A 15,697-nucleotide genomic window follows, 5' to 3' on the forward strand; every position below is an offset into this window, starting at 1 on the left:
GAAGTTTATTGTTGTTGTCTTAGAAACATAAAATAGCATCAAACCACCATTTCTGTTCAGCCGTCACCTGTCTGTTCAGGTCAAATAGTGTCAAAGCAGCGTTAGAATTCATTAAAATGTGATTTCTGGTTTATTAGACTTGTTTCAGTGTTGTGCACTGATCAAACAGAACCGTGCAACAGGATCAGATGGAACAAACAATCTGCAGCAGATTTGTAAGTTATGTATCAGGTTTGATGTCAACTTTGAAAGTCAAAACTTCTGCTCTCATCAGGAGGCCAAATATTTTTGCTGGAGGGCCAGATTTGGCCCACGGGCCGCCATTTTCCTACCACTGCTGTAATGGTCTAAAGCCACTAAATTAACATTGAGAGAAAGCAACACTCATCTCCAGAGTTACAGACTCTCATCTTATGACTTCCTGCTAAATATTTGAGTTACATTACATAAACTCTTCTGTTCCTCAGATAATGCTTTTTTTTGTGTTTTTTTTTGTTTTGCTTTCGCTGTTCCAACTACAAACGGCATCACAGATACCCTCGGCAATTAGGAGAGCGTCTTCAAAGTACAAGATATTCATAATTCTTTGAAGAGCGACGCCGCGCTCAGTCGGAGCTTCTGTGTGACTCTGAGAGACGCGAGACGGTGAGTGTGCAGAGCGAAGGAAGGACAAGAGGTCACGAATGTGTCTTTACACCCAAATAACGTCTGAACTGTTTCATTTTTTTCAGGCTGCAGAGCAAACTGAGATTAACCCTGCTGTTTATTTAATAATCTAAACGTTAGATTATAAATAAGGAGAAGAAATCACTCTTATAATGTTTGGATGCTCAAATATTAAACATGTATTCATCATGAAATGTGAATAAGTGAGTGTGAATAATACATGTGGTGTGAAGAGTACCTCGCTCTGCAGCTCGCTGAGCTCTTTAACATGCTGCGTCTCCAGAGTCTCGGGCAGAAGGTGGTACAGAGAGCTGCTGGCCTCCTTCTTTCCCGCCTCCTTGTACTTGACCTGCAGGAGGAAAAACAGGACAAAGTTCTGTTTTGTTTCATGATCCTCATTTACATTTTTACAGCTTCTCCTTCGCCACAGATATCAGAATATGATAAGATGAAAAATATATTTGGAATACATTTAATCAAACATCAAACAGAGAGAGAAGTACTGCTGTTATTTATATTAACATTAAGAAATAAACCCAGGAGTTGAAGGAGAAGAGACACCGGAGGAGAGCAGATAGAGAGAGAGAGAAAGGGATGAAAGAGAGACGGATAGGAGAGAGAGAGAGAGAGAGAGAGAGCGAGGGAGGAATCCAGCAGCTCTGAATGTGACTCTGATAAAGAGACCAAAATAGACGAGTGTAGTCATTTATCTGCAGTGTGTTAACACACTGGAGTGCTCGTGATGAAACACACACACACACACACACACTTAGGACACTGCATCGACTTCCACTGAGTCCTTGATTCTTATTCTAACACTAACCTGAAACCAAGTCTTCACCCTAACAAACAGCAAGTTTACTGTTAATTACAGACGTGAGTCAACTGAGCATTAAAGGAAATAAAAAGAACAGAATAACTTTTTTTTTTGACTCATGATGATAAGATGATGAGTCACTTTTTCCTCCCAAGAGCTGATTGTTATCTTTCAGAGGGTTTTTTTTTGGAACTAAATCTGTCGACGAACTCTTCGCCTTCGATTCTCCGATTTCAGCTTCAAACAGAAGCTTAAAGGGGAAACTGGTATTTTTCAACCAGGACTCTATTTTTCCATCTTTTTGTGTCTAAGTGACTAACGGGGACGACAGTTTTTGAAATTGGTCCAGTATTGAGTGAGAGAGCTGCAGCTGTGAAACAGGGCTGTGATGTAATCTGACATGTCTGACAGCGTTAAGGAAAAGACCACACAGACAAATAAAACCTTTTTCTTTAACTTTCACTTGATGCCGTCGACTATTCAGCTGTGACAGAGTCAGAGAGACGAGTTTGTTGTGTTGGACTACAGACGTTGTAGATTCTCAAAGTCATGGCTGAATATTTAGCTGATTTCTACAAACTCTCGTGAGATTTCAGAATGAGACTTCTCCTTGAACGAGACTTGGTGAGACACAATAACAAACAGACCGGATCGAGTTAAAGGTAAAGAAACATTTTATTTCTCCGTATGGTTCTTTCTATAATGTTATGAGTTTATGTCACTTTAGTTGCAAAACCAAAATTTTTTTTTTGATGCAAAACTTCAACCAACATAATTACTGCAGAAGAAAAATATAGAATAACGTTGGTCTTATCTGTTGTTGGTTTATCTTGTGCTGACCAGCTTTTCATCCCAAAATTGGAGGCAAGTCTCTAAAATATGAAACAGATTTATGTTTTCACAACATGATGAATAGAAAGGCAGCGTGTTTCTCACCTCGCTGTGAGTCTCAGCCATCTCCTTAATGAACTGAGTCTCCAGAGTTTCAGGCAGCAGAGAGTACAACGTGTTGGACAGATCCTCTTTGTCTTCTTTGTATTTTAGCTTGAAACAAAAGAGTTAGAGAGAACTTTATCACATCTCTGCTTGTTGCTTTTGAACCTCAGTGTCTGTATTTAGACTGTATGTTTATGTGTATATATTTTTTCATATATTTATTCATCTTTGGACACAAAATAGTTTTACTGTTCTTAAATATTTCAAGTGATTTCAATTGAACGATGTCTGTCTTCAATTATCACAAAAAACAAACTCTGTGAGGCGTTCAGGGTCCTCACCTCACTCTGTATTTCTGACACGTGTTTGGCAAACTGTGTCTCTAACGTCTCAGGGAGGAGCGAGTACAAGTTCTTACTGAACTCCTTCTTACCGTCTTCTTTATACTTCACCTGCAACAGAAAACACACACAGCTTAGTTTTTCCGTATTTATCATAGTAACACTTGAAATGTGTGTGTGTGTGTGTGTGTGTGTGTTCCTCACCTCACTGTAAACGTCTCTCAGCTCTTTAGCCAGCTGAGTCTCTGTGGTTTCAGGCAGCTGGTGATACAGAGATCCGTTCACCTCCTTCTTACCGTCCTGCTTATACTTCAGCTGCACAAAGACGGCAGAACAGACGGGAAATAGACACAATTCAGATTTTTTTGATAATTTCAAGTTCACATTTCAGGTCTTAATAGTAAAAAAAAACCTACAATTGTCCACATGTGCAAAAGTAGATTTACTCTTAGAGGTAGCGGAGAACAAATCAGGATTAGAAGGTGTGAAGGAGGCTGAAGATACCCGGCGACCAGGTGAACACTAGACGGTACCTGAACACATCATACTGTATTTATACTCACCTGACTCTGCAGCTGTGAAACCTCTTTAGCGTGCAGAGTGTCCAGAGTCTCAGGCAGCTTCGAGTACAGAGAGCTGGACGCTTCTCTCTTCCCCGCCTCTTTATATTTAATCTAGAAAATAAGAAACAGAACGTATAAAAAGGTCTAAACGCTGAGGGGTGACGTTATTCCACAGAAAGAGACACGTTCTCATGTCATTTTAATAAAGGGGTCACTCTTCAGGAATACAACAGAGTGTTGTTCAGTGTCAGTTTTGGTCAAAATGTTGGGGAACGAGTCTTGCAGACGATAAAACACAGAACAGAGACACTAAAATACATAAAACATGAAGAGAAACGACAAAAAGCATCATCATCCGTCTTACAGTCACACGGGGGAATCATGAGCTGAGTCATCATGATTTGCAACGATTGTCCTACTTTCAGAAAATCATGAAAAACTTGCTGTAACTGTGTTCTAACGAAGCTTTTAGTGCATTAAAGTTAAAGAATCTTACCTCACTCTGTAACTCAGAAACAGCTTTGGCAAACTGTATTTCGTTGGTGTCTTGCAGCTGAGAGTAAACACTGACGCTCTGACTCTTCTTCCCGCTCTCCTTGTACTTGTTCTGAAGACAATTAGACACAAACGTATTAATGGTCTCTTCTGTAGACTTGATATCAGTACAAACATGCTGGGAAAACTACAAACAGCAACGTTTTCCTTATTTCTTTGAGGTTAACTTGCTAATTAGAAGCAGCAGTTTCATAGTGAATAATGTAAGACTCACAGCTGATAACAGCTTTATTCCATATTCTGTGTATATGTTGCATTAATTCAACTGTTTCCAGTGATAAACAAAACTGGTTTGTCTCCAAGAACTAACAGAGATCAACGACTGTGAATGTCGTCTCAACTTTCATTTCACTGCTGTGTTCACATCAGTTTTCAGGTTTGATACAAACCAGCATCAGTTGAAGCACAGAGAGTTTGACCTTTACAACTGTGAACAAAAGCTTTGATAAACAGTCCTGTTTGATTTTACTGGATGACTTCAACTATTTAAAGATGAAGACAAGAACAAGAACAACAGACATCTGAACTGTTGATCATTAAAGTGTGTGTTCTCTGTGTGTGTGTGTATGTGTATGTGTGTATGTGTGTGTGTGTGTGTGTGTGTGTGTGTGTTCTCTGTGTGTGTGTGTGTGTGTGTGTTCTCTGTGTGTGTGTGTGTGTGTGTTCTGTGTGTGTGTGTGTGTGTGTGTGTGTGTGTGTGTGTGTGTGTGTTCTCTGTGTGTGTGTGTGTGTGTGTGTGTGTGTGTGTGTGTGTGTGTGTGTGTATGTACTCTGTGTGTGTGTTCTGTGTGTGTGTGTGTGTGTGTTCTGTGTGTGTGTGTGTGTTCTCTGTGTGTGTGTGTGTGTGTGTGTGTTCTGTGTGTGTGTGTGTGTGTGTGTGTGTGTGTGTGTGTGTGTGTGTGTGTGTGTGTGTGTGTGTGTGTGTATGTACTCTGTGTGTGTGTTCTGTGTGTGTGTGTGTGTGTGTTCTGTGTGTGTGTGTGTGTTCTCTGTGTGTGTGTGTGTGTGTGTGTGTTCTGTGTGTGTGTGTGTGTGTGTGTGTGTGTGTGTGTGTTCTCTGTGTGTGTGTGTGTGTGTGTGTGTGTGTTAGTGTGTGTGTGTGTGTGTGTGTGTGTGTGTGTGTGTGTGTGTGTTCTCTGTGTGTGTGTGTGTGTGTGTGTTAGTGTGTGTGTGTGTGTGTGTGTGTGTGTGTGTTAGTGTGTGTGTGTGTGTGTGTGTGTGTGTGTGTGTGTGTTAGTGTGTGTGTGTGTGTGTGTGTGTGTGTGTTCTCTACCTCACTCTGCATCTCTGTCATCTCTCGAGCAAACTGTGTCTCGGAGGTTTCGGGGAGTTGACAGTACAGAGACGATGTCATCTCCTTCCTTCCTTCATCTTTGTACCTTTTCTGTCAGGAACAAAGAATCAGAGGATTTATACACTTTTATATAAATCTATGAAGGAACAACTGAAGTGTTTATCAATAATACTACTAATAATTTAGTTTTACTGATACTTTATTTATTTATTTTATATCTGCATCTTTACTAAAGAGCATCGTTCTAGGAGAATATGACGTGTGGATTAATGGTAGTCAGCTGGTTAAGATGCAAACTGCAGAACTGCAACGTCTGTGAGGGCTGCCAATGATTTTTTTCATTATCGATTAATCAATTCATCGTCGTGGTGAAAAATCACTGTTTCACAAAGATGCCAAAGATGCAACGTCAAATGTCTTCTTTTGTCCGGTCCAGACAATGAATAATACATTTCCTGTGGATCGACACATCGATTTATAAACTGATGTCTGCAGTTTGATTCCAGCTGTGAGTCACACTCTTCTCTCTACTCATGTTTCTGTCTCTCTGTGCTTTCAACTATCAAATAAAAGCACAAATGCTACAAAATAATCTTAAAAACAAACAAACAGATTAATTAAAATTTCCCCCAAAAACACACAGTTCTCTCTTTCAGCCCTGAGTTGAGTCTGCAGATCTTCCACCACTATCTGTATGCAGCCTGAGAGGCAAAATCCAGGGCAAAGCCAAGAACACTGACTGCAGCTTATAAAGATTATTGCTGTGAGTTAACAGAAGGAGACCTGGACGAGCATTTCAACAACACTATCAGCTCCTCTCGTCTCTGTCGTGCAGCTGTACAGTCAGACGACGCTGTTCAGGGAGAGTTTAGTGAGGAAAGAGGAGCAAAGTGGGGTTTGTTTTTGTTAAGAAACTGAATAAAAAGAAGGTGAGAGAGAGAAATAAAAAGAGATAAATGAAGAAACAGAGAGAGGTAAAGTGTAAAAGATGAACAGGAAGAGAGACTCACTTCACTTTGTAGTTCACCAGCTTCTTTGGCGTGTTTGGTTTCCAGAGTTTCAGGCAGTTTGGAGTAAAGAGGCGACGCCGTCTGCTGCTTCCCTGCCTGCTTATACTTCACCTGACACACACACACACACACACACACACACACACACACACACACACACACACACACACAGTGTCAGTAAATGAACACACTGGTAACAAACACACTTTGCTCTCTGAAATATTAAACCTACTGCAGTTCTTCTTATGTGTGAAACTTTTCTTCCTCTGAACATCTAAAAATGTCAACTATCTTCAACAACCAGCGTTATCAGCTCTGCATACTATTGGTGGTCGTTATAGCAACCACACTGTGACATCAGCAGGAGGCTTTATCAGCTGTTGTCCGATAGGATTTCAGTTTTAGGTCTTGTTAAACCCGACGTGGTTGACACATTTCAAACTGTGATAAATCTAAGACGACATCCTGAGAGATCAGACAGACGTTCAGTTTATTGTCGTGTGTAGTTTGTGTTTATTAGCTGAGTGGTGAACAGGTTCAGAGTTAAATCCAGACCTCCTTATCTCTGAGCTGTCTGTCACCCAACACACTGAGAGATTATTTCAACAGCAGCACGTTTTACATCACACATGTGACAACTACAGACATATACTGTGACTGCTGCCATTAAAGGACCTTACAGAGCACACTGTAGTTTAATCTTAAAGGGGATGAATTCAGATTATTGTGGTTTTCTGTTATTTATATCCTGTTATTATGTTAGAAGTTTAACATGGTCAAAGTTCCCAAACTTGAGGTGAATGTAGGTAGAAATGCTGCTCAATGTTTTCTTTTTTTTTTATTTTCCAGATGAGAAAACATCAGCTTGTCACACGAGTCATAAACATTCATCTGTTCTGTAATCTTTGTTTCTGAGGTTCATCTTGTTTATATTTCAAGTAAAGAAGGAGAAAAAGAAGTGAAATCCTGCTACTATAGTTTGTTTACGTAGCCTCCAGAGCTGGAGGAAGCTTCCTGAAGCTGACCAATCAGAACAGAGTGGGCTCATCAGGAGGCGGGGCCTTAAAGAGACAGGAGCTAAAACGGCCTGTTTCAGACAGAGGCTGAACTGAGGGGCTGCATAAAGGACCAGTAGAAGATAAATAAGGAGTTTTTATTCCAGTAGAGCCCCAGAATATAAATATAGAGCTGGAAATGTTCACAATATGTGTCCTTTACATTATTTTATCTGTGCTACATCATCTTTTGGTGAGACTCACTCGTCACCAGCAAATTGTTTTTTTTTCTGTAAATATGGAAATCGTTGCAACAAAAAAAAGCACAAATAATAATGTTAAGAAGCTGGATTTGGGAAGTTCTTGTGATGCAGCAGAACCTTAAAAACATTACATTCATTTACTATTTAAGCTATTTAAGCTGCTTCTTCACAGTTGTGCAACCAAAAAAAATATGGAAATATTAAAAAAACCTGATTGTTAGTTAGAGTTCGTCCAGTTTATTCCTTCTGGTGCTGAGACGACTGATACTGACAGCAGGAATCATGTGAAAATGTGAAGAATGTTCAGTAAAAACATCCTCGAGCTGCTTTTGAGCATTTGCCCCTTTAAGAAACTACAACACAGATCCAGTCAATCATCATCCAGTCCCACTGCCCATCACTTTTCATCTTCTCAAAGCAAAGAAGTAGGCGGAAAGGACAGTAACATCTTATCCTGTGCACTCATCAAAGCTTCAAAAGATTAAAGACGGGATCAGGTCCTTTAACGAGAACACAGAGAGTTTCTCACCTCGCTGTGAGTCTCATTCATCTCTTTAATAAACTGAGTCTGCAGAGTTTCAGGCATCAGAGAGTATAAAGTGTTGGGCAGATCCTCGTTTTCTTGCTTGTACTTAACCTTGAAAGAAAAAGACACAACATAGAACATCGCTGCGTTGAAAGAGTGTAGATATGATATTAATGAGTGGATAGAATGAGCAGAGCGTCGCTGCACCTCGCTCTGCATCTCTGACATCTGTTTGGCGAAATACATGTCCGCCGTCTCGGGGAGGAGGTGGTACAGAGCGGACGACGCTTCCTTCTTACAGCCCTCCTTATATTTCACCTGCATCACATAAACATACAAACAAACAAGCATTTCTATAACATTGTTGGACTCGCTATTGGACAAAAAGGATCATAATCGATGCAGCAGAACCAGAGATACACATTCTTCTTCCTTGTGGAAACCCAACATGCAGCCACGTTATGGTGAATTTAGACTGAACACAGAGTAAATAAATAAATTAAAGAAATTACAAACTAACTTCCTGAAACAAGAGGACAAATGAGCAGTTCTGGATTATCTTATTGACTGCTTTTCTGCTGATTTAAGTGCAATAAACGTTTTCTTGAAGGAAGCATCTTGCGGCCGCTCTGGAACTTCGGTTTCACGTAGCTTCAACGTTCAGACGTCCTGTTTTTTCTGCCTGAGTAACATCTTTATTTTTGGAACAACCTCCTCCTCCTCCTGCTCAGACATGACGGCTGTAGAGGAGACACTGTGCGACAGCCCAGCATGGACTAACATTTAGGGAGAAAACTCAAAGGTCACGAAGAGGAAAGAACTGTAATTAACTAGCAGTTTAACGGCCTGAGCTGCAGCTTTGGACGAGATGCTGCTCTGTGACATTTGCCGATTTCAAGCAACGTCTACATGCACATGACAGAACTGTTGTTATGTGATATAATGTTCATACTGATGAGTGGTTTCTTCTTATGAATTTAAGTAATTTGGGCTTTTAATCGATCACACTGTTATCTTATATTTCAGAGTTTTTGCAGCAGCTTTCAATCACCAGCGTCTTTGATTCAGACTCCTTAATGCTGCTGTGTTCAAGGACTGATCGCAAAAACAGGAAAATGATTACAGCTTTTACTACACTTGTAACTAAAGAGAAAAAGGTTCCCGCTGAGTGTTTGTCACCTGGCTCTGCAGCTCCGTCACCTCCTTGGCCAGCTGAGTCTGGAGGGTTTGAGGAAGGCTGGAGTACAGATTGGACGACATCTCCTTCTGCACGTCCTCCTTGTACTTCAACTGCAGGGACGACATGAGTCATGAGTTTGTTTGTGGATCATCTGCAGGTTTGGAAGGCGTTTAGTTTCTCAGATAATGTAAGTGTAACAATGGAATATTCAAAACTGGTGAATTTTGAAGAAATGTTCGTCATTTATTTAAGTTTTTGGCTTTTTCACCTCCTATTTTTAACCAAATCTACATTATTTCAGGCATTCTTTCATTTTTTAAAACATTATTATGCTTGTAAGGTAAAATAAATGTGTTTCCTGAAGGCCAAACTGGGATTTTGTATAAGGTAAAGATCAAATGTAGGTTAAGGTCAGAAACAGAGAGTTTTAGGTCTGGGTTCGGGTTCGGGTACCTGGCTCTGTATCTGTGAGGCCTGCTTGGCGTGTTGAGTATCCAGAGTTTCTGCCATCACAGAGTACAGACAGCTGCCGGCGTCCTGCCTCCTGGACTTCTTATACTTTAACTACAAAAAAAAAACAAGACAACAAACATTTAAAGACATTTTTATACAAAAGGACAGAACTCTTCATGCACAGCCAGTATTTTCAGTCAGGTGCTGGTCGGTCGCAGGATTATAAAACATTATTATATAAAGTTCTTGTAACTTTGTGTAACATTAATCACGTCATGTTTTTTTGTAATATGTATATTTTCATTTTCGTGCCCTTTGTAAAATGTTCACTTTGAGAAAATGAAGACTGTGATAATGAGTCATGTGACTCAGATGTATTTATCTCAGCAGTCGTACTGAACGAACCTGAAGAAGCTGCAGGTGAAACACGTTGTTCGCTCTTAATAAAGTCTCAGTAAAGTCGTTACAGTGTGCGGTGGTTGATTTTGATTTTCACATTTTTTATACAGTTTGAGTTATGACACATTTTAAAGTTAGATATGTTTAAGAATAAGATTTGGTGCAGTAACTTTTTCATCTAACTACAATTTTTTGTCTCCTTTTATATAAAGCTTCACCAGCCTCCTGTATGTAGAGTCTTACTAGACGTCTGGAGGCTCCAATTACTGTCTGTGAAGTTAAATCACACTTACAAGCTATCAATGTGCAGCTTTAACTTCATGTATCTTCAGATTAATTCAACAGTTTTATTGGTGTATCTATACATGCACGAGTTCATTTGCTTGTAAAGCTTTATCGACGTTTTATCGTCTCTCTCTCTCTCTCGTCTCACCTCGCTCTGCAGCTCAGAGACGGTTTTAGCGAACTGCGTCTCAGCGGTCTCCGGCAGCTGGGAGTACATACTCAGAGGGAGGCTCTTCATCCCGTTCTCCTTGTACTTATTCTACGAGCCGGAAGACAGAAAACAACCACGTAATTATCACTAATAACATGATATCAACACTAAGCAGCTAATAAAGGAGTAAGGAGTAAATATTTGATTGGCTACAAACCAAATTCCACCAAGAAACTTCCTAGAATATTACTGAAAATTAAGAAATCATGGATCCGTTTTTTTCATCTCTAACACGCTGTAGGACTTTAAAACTGATCTGAACTTGAGTCCTCTTCCCCGTGAAGTTTCGTGCTCTTACTTGACTCTGCATGTCAGTGATCTCTCGGGCAAACTGCGTCTCCATGGTGTCAGGGAGCTGGTGGTAAACGGGACATGACAAATCCTTCTTGACAGCCTCTTTATACAAGACCTGCAAGACACAGAGAGGGTGGGGGGGCACAGTGTGAGACATTTAAAATGATGCAACAATGCCTGTGACACTGCTGAAACACGCAAAAAAAACCAACCAGTACAGTTCAGCTCCTCAACTGTCAAGTTTCTACAGCGATTTCATAACTTTAGGGCAGCTTTTAGTTTCCAAGAATCAACTTCGAGAGAACTGAATCCTGCAAAGAATCAGCTTTCTTTGACTGCACCAACAAGGGATTTTCTTTTCTTTTTGTTATATATATTGTTATATATATTATCAGTGCAGTCAAAGCATGTATGATGTACCGTACGTGTGTGTCTGTGCGTACCTGACTCTGTAGCTGTGACGCCTCTTTGGCGTGTTGCGTCTCCAGAGTTTCAGGCAGTTGGTGGTACAGAGACGTCGACGCGTGTTTCTTACCGGCCTCTTTGTATTTAATCTGAAAGACACGATCGAGATGACTGAGCTCAAAGGTAAAGGGTCAGAAAACTGAGAAGTACATTTTAAACACTGGTGTCCTCGTCCGCCAAGGCAGCACAGTGGTAACAATAATGAAAAGGCAACCAGGACCACAGTCAGGATTTCAGGAATACAAAGGTCAGTATAAGTCTTTAAATCTCCAACTACTTATAAAGTCAGCTAAACTAAACTCTAATTGAAACTTTACAAACTTTAATGCTGTTTCAAAGCCGTCTACACACTTCCAGGAATACAATCCTAGTGGAGAATTACTATATCATTCATTTATTTAATTTTAACTGATCTAAAAGGCGTCAAATTTACTGGAATGTGCCTCAAAAATAGCTGCTATGTTTTTATCTGTACAATTCAAACTAGGGATGCACGATATTATCAGCACGTCATCGGTATTGGCCGATAAAAGCTCTAAAATGAAATATCGGCATCAGCAAATTCTGGCGACTATGAGAGGCCGATATGTCGCCGTCTCCTCCGCCGCCTGACTCTTCTTCCCTTGATGGACTGTTTCACCCAGACGGTCCCGGTGTTTCCTCCACAGGCTCCACTTCACTCAGCTGCCCGTCAGACCAGCTGCTTCTTCCCAGCTTAACCCGAATAACAAACTGGGGCTCGGTGCTCCACATAGAGAGCCGGGGCTACCGTTAGCTGGGAGGTTAACCCCGGCTCTCCATGTGGATCCAACTGGACCACCGAGCCCCGATTGGTTACAAGAAACTGTCCATCGAGGTGCACAGATAGGAAACACCTCGGCTGGCAGGATGTACCACTCTGTTTGAAAAATAAAAAACTTCATCTTTTTCTTTTTGGTTTATAACGGCGGTTGGCAACCAGTGTATTAGGTGCATTACCGCCACCTTCTGCTCCGGAGTGTGGACCAGAGATTAAATCCTACACATTAATCCTGTCTGTCTAATAAACTCAATGAAAACTCTACTGCTCCCACTTGGCAGGTTCATTAAAGTTTTCAGTCTTCCTAAGTTCTTCCTTCATATATTGTCTTTCTTGATCATACTTGGTACAATCTATGCTTGCATGCATAATAGTCTCCTCAGCCAGCTGGTAAAAATATGTGCATATATCGGTATCGGCCACAATGAGTTGGAAATATCGGCATATCGGATATCGGCAAAAAATCCAATATCGTGCATCCCTAATTCAACTGTTCATCTAGTGTGAATCAGTATCTCAGTAAATCCAGGGTCTATTCTTCCTGTGGGGATTTCTTGGTCCAGCTTGTTCTTTCTTCCTTACTCACCTGAATGCAGTATTATCAAAATAGAGCTTTGACTGCATTCTGGGCACAAATTTACCAGCTTCATCAACCTACTTTACATGGAGACGCAGTCAGAAAAGGAACAAGTTTAAATCTATTAAACAGGACAATGGTAAATAAATCTCTTAGTTCAGTCAATCTGAAAGACTTTATTTATCTTTTGTGAATGTGCTGCATGTGGAGGGTAAATCCCTGAATCATATAAAGACTCCAGGTGATTCTGTTAAAGTATGAAATCAACTGAACATTGAATATTCGGTCCACAGTCACCCACCTCACTCTGCATCTCCGTCTGCTCTTTAGCATGCTGGGTGTCGATGGCGTCGGGGACCAGAGAGTACAGGTTCTCACTCATCTCTTTCTTACCCTCCTCTTTGTATTTGACCTTGTGAAGAAATAATATACAGCCAGAATGATAATAAACCACTCATTCAGACACTCAGAAATTAGTTTATAAATGTTAGAACAGGGTCACAGCTGAGAGAAAAAGAGTCTAAACAGCTCTTACTGAGCAAAAAGCCTCTGAATGCACAAGCAGAAACTGTCTGGTGATGGGTTAATACACATATTTGCACCTTTCATTCTATCAAATATTGATATATGAATACTTTATTGATTCATTATTTGATAAATCTGGAATACGAAGTCTGGTTTGAAACTGTGAGAGGGACAAACAACATGGAAACATTTCGCAGTCGTACCTCACTGAACATCTCCGTCTGCTCTCTGGCAAACTGAGTGTCGATGGTTTCTGGCATCAGGTGGTACAGACTGGTGCTCGAGTCTTTCTTCAAACCCTGCCTGTACTTCAGCTATGGCAGAGATGGTTAAAACACTTTAAATCTGGAGGTTTTACAGTATAAATACCAAGAAATCAGCGAACAAGATGAAGGAAATAAGAACACAGTAACAGCTAAGGAAAAGTCCTTTACATTCTGAAACAGATCCTTGAAGCTCTGGGTTTTCAGTCTTTGTTCAGGTTCGCTGGAGACATTTACAGGTCTTTTGTTTTGGTCAGATAAACATTTTAAAGCCTTTAACTTTGGTCATTTGTCAACCAAGCTCCAAATTTTTACACTGGGCGGATAAAACAGACGTCCCAATAATCAAAAAAAGCTAATGCAGCCAAGAAGAGTCATACTTGTATACTGTGTTTGTATTAGCTGATGGCTAGCTGTTAGCTACAGCTAGCTTCTGCTTCTTTTATTTGCAGGTTGTACGCTGCAAGGTGTAAATCTGTCCTCCACAGTCAGTAATCTGCTGCTTTTGTTTCATATTCTTAGATAACGCTAGCTAAACTGTTACTGTTGTAACTAAACCGCTAAAGTAAACAAATTCTTCTTCTTTTTGGCAGTTAACAAACACCTTCAGGAGCGTTACTCTCTGGACAGGGGTGAGATTCACCCTGATTTGCATGTAGCTCAGGAGACTCAAACAGATTGAAAAACCAGATTAATGAAATGGCTAACAGAGACACACAGAGCAGACTGTATGTGGCTGAGAGTAAACGAAAGACAGGTGGACAGATGTTGGATGCTTTGAGCTGTGTGTGTGTGTGTGTGTGTGTGTGTGTGTGTGTGTGTGTGTGTGTGTGTGTGTGTACCTCACTCTGCAGCTCTGAAGCCTCTTTAGCGTGTTGTGTATCCAGAGTTTCAGGTAGAGTCGAGTACAGACAGCTCATCGCTCCTTTCTTTCCTGCTTCTTTGTACCTCATCTGAAACCAAAATTCACTTATTGTTTTAAACTAGTTTCAAACCTTCACCTGCTTTTAATTATGTTACAACTGCATCAGCATCACAATAACACAAATATTTTTAATTTGGTCACTTGTTACTGTTGATTAACCGTTAACAGTATAACAAGGAGTCTAAAGCACTCCTGAATCAAATGAAATATAAAGCTGTGTATCATCTGCATAGCTGTGATATTGAACCTGGAATCAGCTTTAAAAGCTTTAATATGTTTTTAAGAAAATCTTGCTAAGGCCTGGTTTAAAAATTCACCAAATGTATTAAAACTACAGCATATCATAAACTGATAAATTATAAATTCCAAAACTAAGTCAACTGTTTTATGCAGTCAAACTTACAACATAAAACAAACTTTCAGTCTTTCCAGATGCTGCTAACTAAGCCGCTTCAGTGCTGCAGGATTTTAACAACAACATACTTTGTGAGCAGACACCTGTTGTCAGAGCAAGGTGGCATTTGATTCATTTCATTACATAACTCCCTCCCTCACCTCACTCTGCAGCTCAGACATGGTTTTAGCGAACTGAGTCTCCGTCGTTTCCGGTAGCTGAGAGTAGAAACTCTGAGAGAGGCTTTTCTTCCCGTCCTCCTTGTACTTGTTCTGAAAGAGAAGGACACAAAACAGATGAGTTTGATCTGCAGATACTGAACTTATAAAACAGACTGGGTGTCGGCCAGATGAGACCAATCAACGAATATAGTTTCTTCATTATTGTAAGTAAAAAATTCTGTTTGTTTGTGAATCAGTTACATTAATACAGTCAGTTTTTAGTGTCAGGACGTCTCTGATCTTAACATAAAAATGATCTCAAGCTCTGCACTCTGAGGTTTACAGTTTCAAATTTTGAGGGGAAATTGTTATCAGATCGTTGCTCGGCATCGGCAGATATCCTGAGTTGCAAAGTTGATATTGGGAGAGAAAACGTTGGATTTGGTTGGATCAGAAGGTGTTTTTTTTGGCAATTCCTAACAGGTGTGATAGTTGTATTTTATATCGTTTTATATACAGCTGTGCAGCCTCCCTGAAGCTCTTTGGGGATCACAATGAGACAAAAAAGTTTATTTTTTGGTACAAATCCGGTCTCCCATCTCTCCACGGCAACACATCTGATATTGTTAACGACTGAATGCGCATTACTGCGATACCCCTTTGATCCTGTCTCTGATGCTAATCTGTCCTGTGATGAGAGTCTAAGGTATAAACATCAGAGAGCATTAGATAATGGTGTTAGTGATTATTTATAACTAATCAAACAGCTTTCTTTCTTCCTGCAGCTCTCCGGTTATTTT

The 15,697-nt window shown here is 40.3% G+C and overlaps 1 protein-coding gene across 4 annotated transcripts in view; it reads right to left on the reverse strand.

Moving 5' to 3' along the window:
- Positions 1-15,697, reverse strand: part of LOC137172964 (nebulin-like) — a 70,627-nt gene that overhangs the window by 28,750 nt on the left and 26,180 nt on the right. For 2 of the 4 annotated variants that reach the window (XM_067577612.1, XM_067577611.1), the window contains exons 23-41: positions 14,898-15,008; positions 14,260-14,370; positions 13,358-13,468; positions 12,931-13,041; positions 11,232-11,342; positions 10,793-10,903; positions 10,432-10,542; positions 9,600-9,710; positions 9,146-9,256; positions 8,174-8,284; positions 7,970-8,077; positions 6,183-6,293; positions 5,152-5,262; positions 3,820-3,930; positions 3,324-3,434; positions 2,965-3,075; positions 2,761-2,871; positions 2,420-2,527; positions 905-1,015 (exon numbers count right to left, since the gene is read on the reverse strand). In XM_067577612.1, the coding sequence (XP_067433713.1) occupies positions 905-1,015; positions 2,420-2,527; positions 2,761-2,871; positions 2,965-3,075; positions 3,324-3,434; positions 3,820-3,930; positions 5,152-5,262; positions 6,183-6,293; positions 7,970-8,077; positions 8,174-8,284; positions 9,146-9,256; positions 9,600-9,710; positions 10,432-10,542; positions 10,793-10,903; positions 11,232-11,342; positions 12,931-13,041; positions 13,358-13,468; positions 14,260-14,370; positions 14,898-15,008 (2,103 nt within the window). The remainder of the gene's footprint in view (positions 1-904; positions 1,016-2,419; positions 2,528-2,760; positions 2,872-2,964; positions 3,076-3,323; positions 3,435-3,819; positions 3,931-5,151; positions 5,263-6,182; positions 6,294-7,969; positions 8,078-8,173; positions 8,285-9,145; positions 9,257-9,599; positions 9,711-10,431; positions 10,543-10,792; positions 10,904-11,231; positions 11,343-12,930; positions 13,042-13,357; positions 13,469-14,259; positions 14,371-14,897; positions 15,009-15,697) is intronic. The other 2 variants (XM_067577614.1, XM_067577613.1) reach the window with 2 other exon arrangements.

Source organism: Thunnus thynnus, chromosome 21 (genome assembly GCF_963924715.1).
Source record: "Thunnus thynnus chromosome 21, fThuThy2.1, whole genome shotgun sequence".
In the NCBI taxonomy this organism is placed as follows: Eukaryota; Metazoa; Chordata; class Actinopteri; order Scombriformes; family Scombridae; genus Thunnus; species Thunnus thynnus.